General features: G+C 39.9%; 1 protein-coding gene across 1 annotated transcript in view; it reads left to right on the top strand.

The window, feature by feature from the left end:
- LOC121313274 (CUB and sushi domain-containing protein 3) overlaps positions 1-19,479 on the top strand; it is a 514,488-nt gene that overhangs the window by 196,910 nt on the left and 298,099 nt on the right. The window contains exon 5 of the mRNA XM_041245642.1: positions 14,237-14,444. Coding sequence (XP_041101576.1) covers positions 14,237-14,444 — 208 coding nt within the window. The remainder of the gene's footprint in view (positions 1-14,236; positions 14,445-19,479) is intronic.

The following is a 19,479-nucleotide window of genomic DNA, read 5'->3' as shown; positions in this document are numbered from 1 at the left end:
TATTTTTGGTTTATATAATTGTGTATATATAATTATATATTACTTTATATATTCCTTCATGCTTTGCTTCAGCATCGCGTTTTTGTTTACTCTCATGGTCTTTGTCTTTTCTTATTAATATATTATTATAAATAATTAATTGTGTGTTTCTGGGTTCTGTATATATATTATATTTTGTTGTATATATTTGATTAGGACGCGCGTTGTTGGCTTGGACATGCGTGCACTGCAGCCTCGGTCTTGCCTCTGGCTAGACTGCGTGTGTGTGGAGTCTGCTCTGCAGCCCTATATAAATCTTTCCACTGCTGTGTGTTTCCCCACGGCGTGGTAGCTGTACGGCCTGCCCTACAGTCACTCCTACAGTCATTAAGCACTTGCTGCAACGTCCCAAAATCCCTTTTTTCACCATTAAGAAGACAACCACCAAACATATACTCCCTTAAGCACCAAGGTAAGTATTCATCAATTAGACACTGTACCAGCACTAGTGTCTCCGCTCTGTGGGTCAGCTGATGCTTAGGCATCTCTTGCTAGCGTTCAATGCTTGGTACTCGCACTCCGCGTGGTGTCAGCGCTTTGGATCTTGGTGCAGTGCTTCCACGCTTGGGACTTGGTGCTCGACGATTTGGCGCTCAGCGCTCGACACGCGCACCTCGGTGCTTGACGCTCGGCGTGTCGCTGATCGGCGTTTCGGCGCTCGACGCATGTACCTCGGCGCATCAGTGCTCTACGCTCGGCGCTTCGACGCTCGGTGCTTCAAAGCAACACGCTCGACGGTCGGCGCTTTGATGCTACACGCTCGATGCGTCAGTGCTTTGACGCTCGGCACTTCGACGCTATACGCTCGACGCTTCGACTCTTCGGCGCTAGACACTTGACGCTCGGTGCTTCGGTTCTCGACGCTCGTTGATTGCATGGCATGTGTCGGACCAAAGCACGCCGCATCAGCGCTGGTGGATAGGGCCTTTTGCCACCTTTGTGCTGGCTTCCAGACACGCACCCTTCGACAAAGGGCTAAGAAATCAGTGGGTGGGCACTCTCCTTCCTCGGGATCTTCCAAAAACCATTTCAGCCCCGCTGTCGTCTGCAGTGACGCTGTCAGGGTGGCTGCAGCTTTCCACAAGTCTAGCCTCCCAGAGTACAGCTGGTCAGAGGTCCCCCACCAGAAGCGCTCGGGCACGCAGCCCCTCTCCTTCTAGGGTACACCCTCGTCAGGAGTCTAGGTCGCCCACGCAGAGGATGCTCTCGCTTCCCTCGTCGCAATAGGCGATACAGAGACAGGTCGGGGGTGGTGGAGTTAACCTCCAAGGTGTCTCAGTTCATGGAGGTTATGATGGGGCAGCAGTCCATCCTCATGTCCCTAGCCAGTGCGGTGCCCCGAGCTCCAGAACAACCAACTGGGTCCGTTGTTAGCCAGCCTGTGGCTCCTCCACAACCTCCACCGGTCGCCTCCCTTCCAGTGCAACCTCAGAAGGACTGGGATATCGATGCGGTTTCCAGGGATGCATCTGACATCCTGGAAGGGGACAGAATAGAGGCTGAGGTAGCCTCCCAGCACTCGGATCAGGATACTGAGTCCGAGGTGCTGGATACAGATGACCCTATGTGGTCTTTGGTGGAGAGAGCAACCCGCCACTTGGGCATCGATTGGCCTAAGACAGAGCTTCCCCGGCGATCTCTGTTTGAGTCGCCTTCAGCCCAGTCCCATCAGTCCAGGATGCTTCTGGCATTCCCGGACTTTGTTAAGGAGGTGCAGTCTACTTGGGGGGCTCCGGCCTCTGCTCCTGCGACTTCTCGCAAAACTTCGGCCTTTACTATGCAGGGGGTTTAGCGTCCTTTCCACCGGTGGACGCTGCGTTCGCCGCATTAGTAAAGACTCTGACATTATCCGGGCTTACAAAAGACCCTGCATGCCCCAATAAATAGTGCAGGACCACAGAGGTACACCTGTAGAAGGGGTACTCTGCGGCAACGGAGGCAGTCAGACTGTCTAATATAGCCAGTTTACTGACAGTTGCCAGGCGGCACTCCTTCGAGACCTACCTGAGTGCCCTTCTGCGGCCCTCAGAAGTGAGCTAGTCACGGTCAGTCAGCTGTTGGTGAAGCTAGCCCAGCTCAACGCGCAGGCAGGAGCATCATGTCTCTGGTGGTGGCCAGAAGACAGCTTTGGCTCTCGCAGGCACAAGGCCCCTTTGCTGGATGCCCCAATTACACCCGGACACACATTTGGTCCGGCGGTGGAGGAGATACTGCAACGCTCCGTCAAGGTGTGGGAGGCGTCGCAGCAAATGGCTAAAATGTGGCCGAATAAGTCGTTCCAGCCAAAGCATCCTCAGGAACAGCCATGGCGCAGGACACCGCCACAGCAGCAGGCGCAACCACGGGGTAGTAGGACCTCCCCCATAGGTCCAGCAGCACGCGGCCAACCTGTGTTTGCAAGACTCCAGAGACCTCTACAGGCCTGGTTCAGTGCCTTCGCCAGGGTGTGTGCTTGGGTCCCATCTTCCGGAGGGAGGTGGCTTTAGCCCACCCTTACACTGTTGGGTCCCTCCTTTCTGGCAACAATGCACCAACGACATCTGGGTGCGCAAGACTTCTAACCAAGGTTAGGGAGCAGTCTGGAACTGCTCTGGGACCCGCGGAGTGTGGTCAGGACCCTGGAGGTCAGCCCACATCAATCCTCTGGAACTCAAAGCAGTGGACCTCGCCCTCCGGCACTTCTTGCCAGGGGTTCTATTCCAAATACTTCCTAGTGCCCAAAAAGGACGTGCTTCTAGACAAGCACGTGTTGGTGCGGTCGGACAACACCACGGTTGTGGCGTATATCAACCGCCAGGGCAGCCTACGGTCCCCCCGCCTTCACCGAATGGTAGCACGACTGCTGCTATGGGCACAGCCGCATTTGACCTCTCTGCGCACAGTTCACCTACCGGGCAGAGTCAATTACGCAGCAGACCTCCTATCCAGAGGAGGCCCTCTTGCAGGGGAATGGCGTCTCCACCCTCAGGTGGTAGAGCACATCTGGGAATGGTTCGGCATAGCGCGAGTAGATCTCTTCACTTCGCGAGAGACCAGCCCCCTAGGAGTCAATGCACTGGCTCACGCTTGGCAGGGCTCCTATGATGCTTTAACCACCGTTTCCGAGCAGTCTGGAACGGCTCAGGGACCCGCGGAGTGTGGTCAGGACCCTGGAGGTCACATCAATGCTGGACCTATATTCTAGAACAAGCACGTGTTGGTGCGGTCGGACAACACACAGTTGTGGCGTATTCAACCGCCAGGGCAGCCTACGGTCCCCCCACCTTCACCGAATCATGTACACAGCTGCAGTTGCCTCGCCCTGGATGGGGTTGAGAGAAACAATCAGCCTTGTGGCGTTTATCAACCGCCAGGGCAGACCTCTCTGCCCTTCACTGAATGGTATCACGGCCGTTGCTATGGGCACTACTCTCTGCGCGCAGTTCAGGCAGAGTCAATTACGCAGCAGACCTCCTATCCAGAGGAGGCCCTCTTGCAGCAAATGGCGTCTCCACCCTCAGGTGGTAGAGCACATGCTGCGCGAGTAGATCTCTTCACTTCGCGAGAGACCAGCCCCCTAGGAGTCAATGCACTGGCTCACGCTTGGCCGCCAGGGCTCCTATATGCATTTCCACCAATTCCGATGCTCCCCACCTTCTTAGAGAAGGTCAGGGTAGAGCAAACGACAGTGATCCTGGTCGCTCCTCGTGGCCTCGGAGGATATGGTTTCCAAGCTTGGTGCAGTTGCTGCATGGTCAACCGCGGGAGCTTCCCCTGCTAGCAGACCTATTATCCCAGGCCGAAGGACGGCTTTGGCACCCGAACCCCAAACTCATGAAGCTATGGGCTTGGCCCCTGAACGGGAGCACCTGTCAGCCTTAAGGCTCTCGACGGCGGTGATTTCGACAATTCAGAGCACTAGAGCGCCCTCTACTAGGTCGCAGTACACGTACAAGTGGCAGTTGTTCCAAGATTGGTGTCTGGCGGGGGGGGCCATGACCTAATATCTTGTCCTATGGCAGTGATATTACAGTTTCTACAGAAACTGTTAGATGAAGGGAAATCTCCCTCTACACTTAAAGTGTATTTAGCCGCTTGATGAGATTTTGGGATCAATAAGCTACTAACAACCAAACGAGCAAGATGGGCCAAATGGCCTCCTCTCGTTTGTAAACTTTCTTATGTTCTTATGTTCTTATATCGGCTTGCCATGCACGCATTGACAGGTTATCACCAAGTTTCCATTTTCTGGCATCGCAGTTCCTCAAGGGCACAAGACGTTTGCGACCCCCAAGAACGACCAGTTTACCATCATGGAGCCTTGACGTGGTGCTAGAAGCCCTTACCAAGGCACCATTCGAGCCTCTCCACACTGTGGATATGAAGCTCCTGTCTATTAAAACCGCATTTCTGCTGTCAGTGGTGTCAGTCAAGCGTGTCAGCGAATTACATGCACTGCCAGTGCATCCCTCGTGTACTCGTTTCGCAGGAGACCTAAGGTCTAAGATCTAAGGTCTCCATGTAAAAAGGCCCAAATCCAGCCTTTTTACCAAAGGTCATATGAACCAGCCAGTCGAGTTGATGGTGTTCCGTCCTCCTCCTTTTTCTTCCCCAGAGGAAGAACGGTTACACATGCTCTGCCCTGTGCGGTCATTGAGGTGTTATATTGACCGTACAACGACTGTGAGGCAAACAGAACAATTGTTGATATGCCATGGTTCCAAGACCTTGGGTCAGCCGTTGTCTAAACAATGCCTTTCCCATTGGATAGTGGATGCTATTAAGTTAGCTTATGAATCTGCAGGCCTTCCACCACCAGGGCAGTTGGGGGACTTGTTCCTGAAGACTTGCATGAAGAAATTTATTTCCCTTTTTTGCATTTCATCCGTGTTTGTTGCGTAATGCTTGAGACGGAATTTGCTCTGAAAGAATCTGTCTTCAACTCCAGCATCAACTAAAACTTGGCAACAAGTGACACAAACACAGTGGTTGGTGTATATTGTAGAGAGAGCAGCTTCTACGGAGATTTTGTAAGTCTGTTCACGGTAATATTTATGCAAAAGAGGATTGATTTGCGTGGTTTATTTATTTATTTTAGTCAAAATGTTGTGCTGGAAATGAGTTCGTCATGCCTCTAGACTAGCGCATCTGTCTGAAACTGGCTAATATCTAACAGTGCATGCGAGTCTGTTAAGTGTATAAAAATATATTATATTCTAGGGAACAGTCTTGTTTGAATTATTTTAACACCTAAAATCACCCTAACAAATTTTAAACATCAATACACTCCTTCTCCAAACTACTTGACATTTTTAAGTGAATTACTAAAGTTTTTTCAGGCAAAATATTGGTTATATATCTTTTTCAGTTTGTAAAACATAGAATCTAATTAAATAACAGAGCATTGCTTGACATCAATAAAAGCCATGCAAACTCGGGTTGCCTTTTTTACATCAAAATTAAGTACTAATGTCTTTTTTACGTTGTGGCTACAAAGAACATTTATCATGGAATCTAATGCTATCGGCTATTCTTGCCATAGAATATTAGATTCTTGATGGAAAGCTTGTTTTTGTGAAGTACAAAAGGTCCCCTATTATTTTCTATTTCCAAGCAAGCTCTTTATATTCTGGGCATGTTCTATGTTTTGCATGTATATCTACACAGATGTTTGCTCAAATAAAATAATTAACGTGGGTAAAGAAGTGACTACTTTTTTATGACCTTTACTAAATGTTAGTTAGCACTGTAAGTAGAAATAAAGCACACTATAGCTGCCCTATGCTAATTGCTGAATTCCCTTTAGACGTGATTTCAGCAATATTAAGGACTATTAATTGGCCCTATGTAGCAGTGTGGTAGGAAAGCCCTGCTGTTTAATCATATTGTTTGTTTATTTTTAGAACAGGGTCTCCCCCTCTGCCCCTGTGTTATTTTGTATTTGTTTATTTGTTTATTGTATTATGTTTTATTTTGTTTATTGTATGACGGCGTAGCTGTGTTTAGTTTTATTATGTTTTGCAGCGTGGATGGGAAACCCCATCCACATTATAAAACTCGTGTAGAAGGTGGCCATCTCCCCAATTAATTAAGTGATTAATTTGTTGCTAATCAGTCACCTGCATAAATACCTGCAGCTCTCTACACTCCGGGTGGGTGTTTTGAAGTGGAGTGCGAGGAGCGAGAATAATTTAAAAATGAAACTGAAAGGATCCATGAAGGTTGCTGCCCAGCCAGACCTTAACTTATTATTTGTGTTAGTGATTTGTTTTTGTTCATCTTTTTATTTTGCTCTGTGAGCAGTGTTTATTTTTGTTTAAACCTTTCAATTTAGTTTTTTGTTAAAAAATAAAACGGCGCTTGCGCCATTCCACCGTACCCATCTGTTGTTCCTCCTTCTGGTCTGACGTCAACGCAACACCATTTCCTGCCACACCCTATAATTAGCCTCTTCTCACAGCCTACCAAATTGGTGAAAAAGTTATTTTTTAAAGTTATTTTAAATTACTGATTTTCAACATTTTTTTTTTTTTTTTTTTGCACAACAAGCTTCAGGCACACAGATATGGAACTGTTCCTATTCTTGAAATTCAAACTTGCAACTTTTTTGATCAAAGCCTAAAAGGTCCTTAAAAGATGAAGGCTCGCCACATGGTACCAAGCAGCAAACACAGCACAATAAAACAAAATATAGTACAGAAAATGTAGCCTTGCATTGTAAGAGAATAGTTATTTATTCAATGTTGTATTTTGTATGTTGTCTGTGTTAAATGAGAGTAGACAATGGAGGAGTTTCCACAGAGAGAGATAAGGTAAATCTCATTTACTTGTGAGCATGATGTAAATGTTCATATGCTCATAATAAAAATAATCTCTATATATTACAAAACAACAACAACAGTAAACAGAGAGTCACATTCTAGTTGTAAGAAAATAAATAAAACACAGAACTAGGTGGAGGCTGACTCAAGGAGTGAGAGGACGCTGGAGTTGATCAAATAATGTTAGAAAGGGTTGCCATGATGTATAAAATTTGCCTGTGTTTCCCCGAATGGTAAATTACATTTTTCCAGCCTAAGGAAATGCATGACATCCATAACCCATGTATATATGATGGTGGAGCGGCTTGCTTTCAGTTAAACAAGATTAAGCGCCAGGGAGTCTGACTGCAGTTTGGTCAGAGGGATGTCTTCTGGCACGACACCAAAAAGGGGCAATAAGTGGGGAGGGATCAATTATTGTTTCTGTAATTTGAGAAAAAGTTTAAAAAATAAAGGTCGAAAAAGGAGCCATCCTGGGACAAGACCAAAACATATGAATAAGGGATGCGGCGCTTGTTTACATCTGCTGCAGGTTTGATCCAAATCTGGGAAGATCTTAACTAATTTAGTCTTACACAGGTGGATACGGTGTAAAATTTTAAATTGGATCAGTCCATTTCTGGCACATACAGAGGAGGAATGAACTCGAGATAGGATTCGCTCCCAATCTTCATCTGAAAAATATAAACCTAAATCAGCTTCCCACAACGATTTCATCATGGAAACTGAAGGGCACTGCAGGGTGAAAATGATGTTATATAATTTTGAAGTCGTAATTAGTTGAAATATTATTCATTACTAACGATATGCCACCCCACCAATGGCCATTTGAAAAGCAATTTGGGCAAGAGCAGTAAAACACATTATTAAACAACCAGGCACGAGACATTTACAAAACACAGCTTTACTAAATAAGCTTAACAATGGCTTAAAGCTTCACTCAAACAAGATGTCACCTGACAACCATAAATTTCAGTATTAGTTTTTTTCTTCGTCTAGTTTTTTTGTTTTTGCCAGACGGTAGCTAACAGCCTTTTCACAGGGAATGCACTTGGGGGTTAATTCAGTTGATCCAAATACCGCCATTGTTTAAATCATTGAAAGAATTGGACTTCATGAAAGCCACATGATATATTTGTTGCCAGATTTGGTCTTTTTTTTATTTAATTTTTTAAATGTAATAGAATAGAGTGATTTAAAGTCTTGGCAATATTCTAGGGACATTGCCAAAGGAAAAATCAGCCTTGTACTTCCAACCTTATCTTCTTCATTGCTTTCTCCCACCTGTTTTTAAAGATCTCCTCTTGAGGGCAGTACCATGTTCCAACAATGAATAACTTGTATTGAAATATGCTGTTGTCTCATTATATGGGTCGTTTTTTTTAAGATAGAAATTATAGTAATCTAAGCTTTTCACCTGTGTCGTCATTTTGTTATAAAGTACTTAATTTAATTGAGAAGCTATACTTTGAAATGTGCACTTAAAAATGGCTTAGCTTTCATTTTAAAAAAAAAGCATTTTATGTAACATTATAAGCATTGATCCATTGAAATGATTAAGTTAAAAAGGTTAAGTTATGAAAAGGTTTTGCTGTTATAGGGAACCCGATGCTTGTTCTAAGACTTTACAAAATAAATCACTGTTATATATGATTTCAGCTATTTTCAATGTAGCACATTTTAAAGGGCATTTCATTTCTGAAATGAAGCAAAAACTGACAACTTAGATGATACCATTTCATGGTTTTGGCTCCTGAGTCGGAATTGGGAAATGACATTACATGCAGCCATATATTCAGTTACCATGACAATGTGAACTGGCTGAACTTCAGTAATACATTTTTGTTCCATATTTAAAAAGTGCTATAGCTTACAATTGATTGTAAAGTATTGGTGTCATTCAAATAATGCTGCACTGTCCACATTTTCATAATATTTGATTTTTTACATGCTGAATAATCTATCATGTGTGTTCTCTATCAGTCTTATTTTTTTTTCTTCATAGATCATTATTTATTACTACAGGTGTTGCTTATTTTTCCTGCCATGAAAAAAGTATTTGCCCCCTGTCTGATTTTCTGCATTTTTGTACATTTTTCACATTGAATTTGGTCAGATCTTTTTGTAGGTTGTCGTAGTATATAGAGGGAGTCTGAGAGAAAAATGACACCAAAGTTTGGTGCTTCTTTCATTTGTTTGGTGTGCAAGGTAATCAAACATGTTATCTTCAGGTGTGAGAGAGTTATTACCCCCTAGTTAACTCAACACAATTAAAGGGATAGTTAGAGTCAGCTGTTTGAATACTTTGGTTAACAATCAGGCCTGATTTGGGCCAGCCCTGCCTGATATACATCTGACTAACTTTGGCCCTTACCATCAGAGTGAAGTTGTCAACACACAGGTTCTAGAGGCACATCGTGCCACGATCAAAAGAAATTCCTGAAGGCCTCTTTAAAAAAGTTGTTGATACTTATCAGTCTGGAAAGGGTTACAAAGCCATTTCTAAGGCTCTGGGGCTCCATCAAACCACAGTCAGAACCATATTGTCCAAATTGAGAAAGTTTGGGACAGTAGTGAATCTTCCCAGGAGTGGTCATCGTGCCAAAATCTCTCCAAGAGAAAGGCGTAAAATCGTTCAGGAAGTCACAAAGAACCCTAGAACAACATCCAGGGATCTGCAGGTCTCTCTCGCCTCAGCTAAGGTCAGTGTTCATAACTGCACCATCAGAAAGACACTGGGCAAAAATGGGATTCATGGCATGGTAGCAAGGCAGAAACCACTGCTCATTAAGAAGAACATGAATGCTCATCTCAAGTTTGCCAAAAAGCACCTGGATGATCCTCAAGAGTTCTGGAACAATGTTATATGGACAGATGAGTCAAAAGGGGAACTTTTTGGCCAACATTGGCCCCGTTATGACTGGCAAAAACCAAACACTGCATTCCACAGTAAGAACCTCATACCAACGGTCAAGCATGGTGGTGGTAGTGTCACGATTTGGGGATGCTTTGCTGCATCAGAACCTGGACGACTTGCCATCATTGAAGGAACCATGAATTCTGCTCTGTATCAGAGAATTCTACAGGAGAACGTCAGGCCATCCGTCCGTGAGCTGAAGCTGAAGCGCAGCTGGGTCATGCATCAAGACAATGATCCAAAACACACAAGCAAGTCTAGACCAGAATGGTTGAAGAACAAGAAATTTAAAGTTTTGGAATGGCCTAGTCAAAGTCTAGACCTAAACCCCATTGAGATGTTGTGGCAGTGCCTGAAACAAGTAGTTTATGCTCAAAAACCCACAAATGTCATTGAGTTGAAGCAGTTCTGCATGAAAGAGTGGGCCAAAATTCCTCCACTGCGCTGTGAGAGACTGATCAATGACTACAGGAAGCGTTTGGTTGCAGTTATGGCTGCTAAAGGTGGCGTAACCAGTTATTGAGTCTAAGAGGGCGATTACTTTTTCACACAGGGGCATTGGGTGTTTGTATAACTTTCTTTAATAAATAAATGAATTAAATATAAAAAATGTGTGCTATTTGTTCACTCAGGGTTCTTTTTATCTAATGTTAGATTTTGTTTGAAGATCTGATAACATTCAGTATCAAAAAAATATATATATATATATATATATATATATGTAAAATAGATGGGCTTCAGTGAGTTACAGGAAAATAATTCTATCTAGGGTTTCTGTGATGTCATAAACTATCACAGAATACTGAGTTGGAATGATTTTCCTGTAATTCGCTGAAGCCCATGTATTATTATTATTTATTTATTTATTTTATAATACATGTGTGGCAGACTGGCGAGTGGCTAGAGGCCCAGAGACAGTCTGTAGTTCAAAAAAATAACTATTTTATTATAAATAAACACAAAAATGAAAGGGCACAAGTGCCAAAATAAAGGGATTTAAACACAAATTAAAAACAAAAAAAGCAAGACAAAAAGGGCAAAAATAACAATTTCAAGGCTGGGCAAAACAAACCTTCACAAACCAAAACAAACCAAAACAAACCAAAACAAACCAACATGCTTTCTCAGCTCCCTCTCTCTAAATGAGAAGCAGAGGCCTCCTTTTATGTCAGGTGGCTGGGCGCTGATTGATTGTTAATTAAACTAATCATCTAATCAACCCCAGCCACCTGAACACAATGAACCCAGGCAGGTAGGGGAATTTAACCCCACCCCTGCCAATTTCTAAAGGGCAGAGCTGTACTTTGCAACAACATGGATATCAGTATCTGTAAAAAAATAAAAAAAAGACAATAAATGGGTTTTAAGATTCAAATTGTCAGTTAATTTAATGAATAATAATAATAATAATAATAATAATAATAATAATAATAATAATAATAATAATAATAATAATGTAAACTAAAGTTAAAATAAGTATAATATAATTTGCTTTTTGATAATTCAGGAACGGTGGAACCAATTGTTTATCTTATTATTATTGACCGGGTAGATAATGAACTGAAAGCCCTTCTAAATTAACTTTATTTTTGCTAATTTTTTAGGGGCAAAAGTTAGGTGCTGGTTCTAAAAACTTTTTTAGTCCATTTTGTTACCTATTTCTTCGGCTAGGCTATAGTTTATTGTCGTGTTTCAATGTTTCAATGTTTTGTTTTGGTTTTTTTTTTCTTGGTCTATCAAGTTGAAGATTATTTGTCTCGCTCGCTCGGTTAGTGGTCCTGTTGGTGGAGGATGATTGTAAATCTTCAGAGACAGATTTGTTAAAAGTGCCTATTGTTCCAAACCACAAATTTGTTCCAAGTTCTTACTCACTGCCATACTGCTTATTTACACAAAAGTTGAAGTTTGCCAGTTTTTTTTATGAACGTTTAAATGCTTTGCAGTGTCAGCATTTAAATGTTTAAATCATACCTACATACTGTATTTATATTACATTCCGATACTGACAGCTCTGGTTAGTATTTTCTAAGCAAATAAACCCTAAATAAGCAAATAATGTTTATATTGAAAGTTTTATATTTATGGTTGTACATAACTATATACTATATACATTTTCGGATAGTATAATGTTTTTAGAGTATTTCTTAAAGGTTCATTTAACAACAACAAAACAGGAACCTATTTTTTAAACATTTTTTGTAGTTTATTTATTTAAGTAACTTTGCCCAAAATTACATAGTTTAAAAAATAAAAATAAAAAATAGACGAACATCACCAACTCTACAGCATTAATGCAAAATGGCTACAGGAAAGCGAAAGCAAGTTGTGCTTACAATTGAAAAAAAAAAAATGGAAATACTTCTGGAAAAGGTAATTACCAGTGATAAAATAGCACCATATTTTGTAATTTTAAAGAGCACTGTGACTGATATTAAATATCAGAGATTTAAGTTTGCAGTCTCTGATAGTCGGGGTGGGGTTTTTGAGATCTATTCTTGCTCGAGACGAGTCCTTGAGCATTACAATTTCCGAGTGCTCGAATCATATGGCACTCTCCTCTACATACTGTTCTAGTGTACATGAACCTCCCAAACATTGCCACAAGTCCTATTTTAAAAGCCAAATTTATACACAATCAAGTAATATGTTAAGTAATTACTATAATGCTTGCCTTCTTGTGCAGTTAATTGTACAGTACAATGTTGCATATCTGACTCCCTGTGGACTGGGGTGTAGGTGGATAGGTGAAAAAATCAGATTTGCAATCATCTATAGAAAGTTACATTTATATATGCATCAATAGGTTAGTGAACAAAAAAAAAAAAAAAACACTTAAACTGCTTTAAACACAGATAAATTCTTTGTTTTAAAAGTAAGCAAAAGTCAGTGAGATTAGGCTACAATACACAGTGTTGCTATGCAGTTTACTATAAGCCATTTCCACGCAAAGCTTTATAAAAAAAAATACAAAACAAATGGTAAATGTACAGTAAGCTGCAACTTCTTTCTTAACTAGAAGCCCCTGCCTCCCAGGCTCTGCTTTTTTAATATCTCACGGTACTTTGCGCTCTTTCTTGATATTGCCAACAGCCGATAAGAAGCTTGGTTTAAATATGCATTTAAAAGCTACAACAACATGCTGCCAATATCTGCAACCATGCACTCCATTACATAAACACATTGCACAAAAAAAGAGTAAAGCTTTCTCGACTGGTGTATTGAAACATCACTGCTACACGCAGCTGACTGACACACGCACACAGCCCATCTCTCTCAAAGGGGAACGCACGGAAAGGCTGATTGCTATAAGGCTTTCTTTCTGTTTCCATCTCGGACGCTGCACTTGCTGCCAATGCCATCACTCTCGTAGCCTAATTTTAATATTTATTTATATGGCGAGGCAGTACTTGACCAGGGCGGTCATGTGACAGTTGGATATGTGACGTTCCAGTATATATGGAAAGAAATTGACTATTGACCCACCTTTTTAAGTCATACCATGTTTTGCCCATGTACTGCCTATAGCATGGTATGAGCATACTACATCACATTCTCACAATAATAGATAGAGAGAATTTAGTGTTTCTAAACTGCATGGAAACCCCACCAATGTTCAATCTTCAAACGGCTTTGAAAATGATTCCATGCCCATTGGATCTGACAAGCAAAGGTCATTGTACAAAACAATGTATGCATTTTGAGGAATGATTCATCTGGTTTCATCTTCTTCTGTAAGGTGAGAAAGAGGTTCATACAAAGTGTTTTTACAAAGGCTAGCCAGGAATTATGTTACTGGGTCAGGAAAATGTATGGTGGAATTGTAGATGGCCGATAGAACAATGGCAGCACCTGTCTCATTGTAGGCTACAGTTTCATGAAATGTATAGTGTTGTAGAGGTTAATTAACAAAACTGTGTGTGTGTATATATATATATATATATATATATATATATATATATATATATATATATATATATATATATATATATATATATATATAAACACTGTAATGCTTTGAGACATGTAGTCGGATCATGTATTAAAAACCTTGTGTTGGACTAACAAATTGAAAAGATGATAACAATGAACATGCTGTAACAGAGACAAATATCTATTGGCTTTTCTCATACTGTATTGATGAAGGCATCTGTGCATCATTGAAAATGAAATGCTTTTCTCACAATGAGCGTTAGTCTAATAAAAGGTAACACAACATATTCCATCTACAGTCTGCATCTGTTTAAAATGTTTTCCTCATACTCAAACAAATGAAGATTAAGCTGTTTTAATATGTTACAGTAATCACAGCCACATTGAAAAGGGCTAAAACTAAGTCATTCTTAACCAAATTCACAAACAAGTTTGCCATTAAAATCTACATTGAATCAAACTTGAATCAGCTGTTATTCTTCTATCAAAGTTTACATACTATCAAGTTATGAAGAAAGATACCTAACAGAAGTCTTTCTGTGTTTGACAGCTGAGGACACATGTGGTGGTACCCTAAGAGGTTCCAGTGGGATCATTTCAAGCCCCAATTTCCCCAGTGAATATTACAATAGTGCGGACTGTACATGGACCATTCTTGCAGACCCAGGAGACACCATCTCCATCATTTTTACAGACTTCCAGATGGAAGAGAAATATGACTACTTGGAAGTGGAAGGATCGGAACCGCCTACAATATGGTGAGTCAATTATTTATTTATTTATTATTAAAACTACTTATTATGAAGCTGTAGTAGCAGGTAATATAACCTTTCTGAACAAATTTAACACAGTGCTTAAATAGAAAGTTGGTGAATGATTACTGTTCCATAACTTTGATTATAGGTATCTGGTAAACAGACATTTTAGTTAAAAACTAGACATTTTTATAATATTTATTTTATAGAAAGCATCTAAACATCACATGAGCCTACAAATGTCAGATATATGTTTTTATTGTGTTTATTTTCTTTTCCATTGCTACCATGCAGTTGTAATTCTTGTCACTGATCATTTATATATTCTGAATAAAATGTGTCTATTCTCTGGCTTTAAGGATAATCATAATTTAAAAATCAATCCATGTTATAAAAGCACTGCTGATCTTCTTGCCACTCAGAAGATGGTGCTTCTGTTTGCAGACAGCACATGCTTACCTTGTAGCTCTATCTGGCCTTTCTTGTGACACGTGTTCCCCAGTGATGCTGCACTCATAACTAAGATGTGATTCTAAAGCCTTCATCAGAACAAACAAGAGCTTACAATAAAAAGCACACAATGTACAGTATGGTGTACCCGAAGACTAATACATATTTCTTTTTAAATGAAAAAAGCAACCACTATACAGCATAGTGACAGTGAGGCCTATTAGATAGATAGATAGATAGTTAGTTAGTTAGTAAGTAAGTACGTAAATAAATAAATAAATAAATAAATAAATAAATTAAAAAACAGGCTTCTACTCTGCAGTTCGTTGCCCCTTTAAAAACGGAGACCCAGGACACGGAGTTGCAGTTTTAGTGCTTGCGTGCACTTTTAATAACACAGAAACAAAAATAAACAAACACAAAATAAACACCTAGCTAATTCATCTAATCTAATTCAGTTAACAAACAAACACACAAATGTGCATTCACACATGTATATTAACACCCTCCCTGCCATGTTACTATATATATATATATATATATATATATATATATATATATATATATATATATATATATATATATATATATATATATAGTACCAGTCAAAAGTTTGAGTATACTTGCTGGAAAATAGGTTTTTTCATAATTGTTATATATGTTTCTGTAAATACTTCAAAATGAATACACATGTTACAATATACAAAACAAAACATAAGGAGTATAAAAGCAATGTTCAAGAAAATTGAAAATTGTCTCTAAATCTTGGATTCCTCAAAATAGCCACCCTTTGCCTTAATAACAGCCTCATAAACACGAGGCATTCGGTTAACAAACTTCAGCAGGAAATCGCCCGACATGTCTTCCCAGCTCTTCTGCAGCATTTCCCACAGATGTAGGGCACTTGTGGGTAGCTTTGCTTTGACTCTTCCATCCAGTTCCTCCCATGCAAGTTCTATGTGATTGAGGTCTGGAGACTGGACAGGCCAGGTCCTTCACTTTCCTTCTTCGCCAGGTAGCTATTGCACAACTTTGAGGTGTGTTTCGGGTCATTATCTTGCTGATGAGTGAAGGACTGCCCAACTAGTCGTAATCCTGATGGAATGGCATGCCTCTGAAGCACGCTATGATAGCCATGCTGGTTGAGCTTGCCATGGACTTGGTAAAGATCACCAACTCTGTCAACAGCAAAGCAACCCCAGACCATGACACTGCCTCTTCCGTGCTTGACAGTGGGAACCACATATGCAGAACTCATGCGCTCACCCTCTCTGCGTCGTACAAATACTGGGCGGTTGGACCCAAATATTTCAAATTTTGACTCATCGGTTCATAAGACCGACTTCCATTCCTCAAACGTCCAGTTTCTGTGTTTTTTGGCCCAGGCAAGTCTCTTCCTCTTATTCTGCACTCTTAACAGTGGATTCTTGGCAGCAATTCTTCTAGTTAGGCCAGCTTCACCCAATCTCTGAACAGTTGATGTTGAAACATCTGTACTTTAGTAGCATTTAGCTGAGCTTGTATTTCAGGGGCAGTTAATCGCCGGTTTCGCAGACTTGTGGCTCGAATGAACTTGTTCTTTGATTCTGAGGTCACCCTTGGCCTGCCTGACCTTGTTCGGTCCTCATGAGTGCCAGTTTCTTCAAATCATTTGATGGTCTTGGCCACAGCAGTTACAGACACTTACAAAGTTCTTGCGATTTGTCGTAAAGATTGACCTTCATTTCTTAAAGTAATTACAGTATTTTCTCTTTGCTTAACTGAGCGTAATTTGCCATTTTCTGCTCCCTTACATTCAGGAATGACAAACTTGTGCCTGTGCTACCTATATTTATAGTAATCATGGTCCCTCTCCTGTTAACAATAATTGGTGACAAAAGGTTAATTAGGTAACATGCTAGTTAACTCAGAGAACATCTAACAAAGACACCTTTATACTTAGGCCAGTGTTCTAACACTGTGTTATACACATTTCAGACTTTTAACTGACTTGGGCTTCAGACTGAAATCCCCTTGCTTTGGGTGACTATTTCATTGAAATTGACAAGATTTACATTTTCATTTAAAAATTACATTTTTGAATGCAATTCACTTATGATTATCAGCTTATATAAGTACACATATCATATAATGAAATATTAAGTGTTTATAGACAAGTTTATACAGTTAAAAGCATAGATAATCATGAAAAACTTGGTTTCAAGCAGGTGTACTCAAACTTTTGACTGGTACTATATATATATATATATATATATATATATATATATATATATATATATATATATATATATATATATATATATATTAGGGATGCACCGAATCCAAGTTTTTGAGATTCAGCCAAATACTGGATCAATCTCAAAAGATTTGGCCGAATACCAAACCAAATACCAAATCTACAAAAAACTGAAGAAAACTTGAATGAAAAACAGACTGGCAGCTATAACATGGGATGCACACAATCAATTGTTTTGAGCCTTTTAGTTCATAGTATTTTTATTACTGAATGCAAATACATCCCTGAATAAGATTTCAGTTTGAAACGTACACAATTTACCGCTAGTCCCCTCCCCCCACAACAGAAATGTCAAAATACAGAACTGTTTACTTTACAAGAAAGGAGAGCTGCATCTTTGCCATAACCCACTATTTTCTTTAATGACGTTTCAACCTGTGTCACCTGATCTGAGAGTAGGGTTGCCAACAGCTCCAGAATCTCGGGACACTTTAAGTAAAGTCAGGTTTTGTTTATCACCTCTCTATACTGTAGTGTATTCAATAAAGTCACTGTGAATTGTATGAACTGTCACTAAATTAATCTAATTGTTTTACTTTGTTGCTACCAAAAGCACATGCATGTCTGCGAGGATCATTTCCTTCAATCAGACCTATACAGCAGCTGATTGGCATTCTGAGTCTTTGACTGGGCGGAAAAAAAATCAAAACTTTACCATATGTCACAAGGTTAAATGACAGAGTGCAGGTGAGCACAAAGTAATCTATAATAATGTTGTTGCACTATTTTGATAGATATTGTTTACTGTATAAAAAATTCAAGCAGTACGATTAATCATTGTTATGATGCTCTCCTGATAGATTCGCCACCACAATTAAACATTTAAGTATATTTTAAAAATTGCTTGAGCAATTCACACTCATTTTACATGTCAAATACATTGCAGTTTGAGAGGTGAATTAAAAAAAAAAAAAACCTGATCTGTCAGTGTCCTGGGATTCTGGAGCTTGTTGACAACCCTAACTGAGAGCTATGAAGAAAAATTACTGGGATCAGGAACCTGAACCTCCCTGTGAAATAAAAACCCACACTGATTAAAATGCACCCTGTATGTAACACATATAAAATAGGCTACGAAATAGTTTACAAATTAAGTACTGTCTGACCATTTGCTATTTGACCAAATTTGAAAAGACCGAAATGAAATATTTTGTCAGTGTTTCAGTAAATTATTATTATACATAGCGGTACTGTGTTCATACTTCTTTGTCTTTGGACAGCAGCATTATACACAAGCTGCAAGTTAAGGACTAAGATATTCCACACTAGTGGGACAACAAAGATTAAAAGCTAAAATCCTCTAGTCACTTTATGTCAGTTGCAATGTACTTTTGAATTTAGCACAGAGCTGGGAAATAAACAGCATACTAGCTAGTACATATTATCTGAGGATCATCTCCAGTTAATCTTAATAAATTTGCCCATTATATCACCAGTTCCATTGGTACCCATGGCCAGGTATCAAAATGACATCCTTTTTTGTTGTTGGCAAAATAATATGGAACACAATGCGCATTATTAACATTAACACATTTAAATGTCAGGAGTACATGTCAGACTAGTTAACAAATACAAATTAGGTTTGGGAATCAAATTTAATTAAGTACTGTCTAATTTTCTATTGAGTTAATATTAAATTTATATGAAGAAAAGATCACTTCATCATGCATGCCTCATTTATCTATATTAAGCACTAATTAGGACTGTGATTTTTGAAGTCACATTTTAAAGTGTGTTTTGAAATTGCAAAATGTTATACAGTATGCAATGCAATGCTATCTCTCTTAGTGTGACTGTGACTCATGTGCACATGTTTGTTTTGTGTTTTGTTTATTTCTTATAAATAGTGTTGTTGTAAGTAATTATCAGAGAGCTGGACGCTCTGTCTGGAATATACTGCCTGCTGTGTTTGGTTGCAGTTAAAATCAGCCTGGTGATTGGCCAGTTACTGATCCCTAACCAGTAGGTGAATGTGTTCTGGTGGAGCATCTCATGATAAAAAGGCTCAGCTAGCACATCCCGGCGCTGCTGCAAGGCCATTAGTTAATCTTTATTATCAGTCAATCTTAATTATTTACATAGCCCCTTTCACAATAAAATTGCCCAAATCACTTAACATAGCTAACAAATATGTATACATATTAAAAGAAGTAACAATAAGCAATACAAGAGAACAAGAAATAAAAAAACGCAATAAGAATACAAAAATACAACAGTGAGTAGCAGAATATATCTATCTATCTCTCTCTCTCTCTCTCTCTCTCTCTCTCTCTCTCTCTCTCTCTCTCTCTC

Source organism: Polyodon spathula, chromosome 3 (assembly GCF_017654505.1).
Source record: "Polyodon spathula isolate WHYD16114869_AA chromosome 3, ASM1765450v1, whole genome shotgun sequence".
Classification (NCBI taxonomy): domain Eukaryota; kingdom Metazoa; phylum Chordata; class Actinopteri; order Acipenseriformes; family Polyodontidae; genus Polyodon; species Polyodon spathula.
The sequence above is the reverse complement of the archived record's forward strand: the minus strand, read 5'-3'. Positions and strand labels throughout refer to the sequence as shown.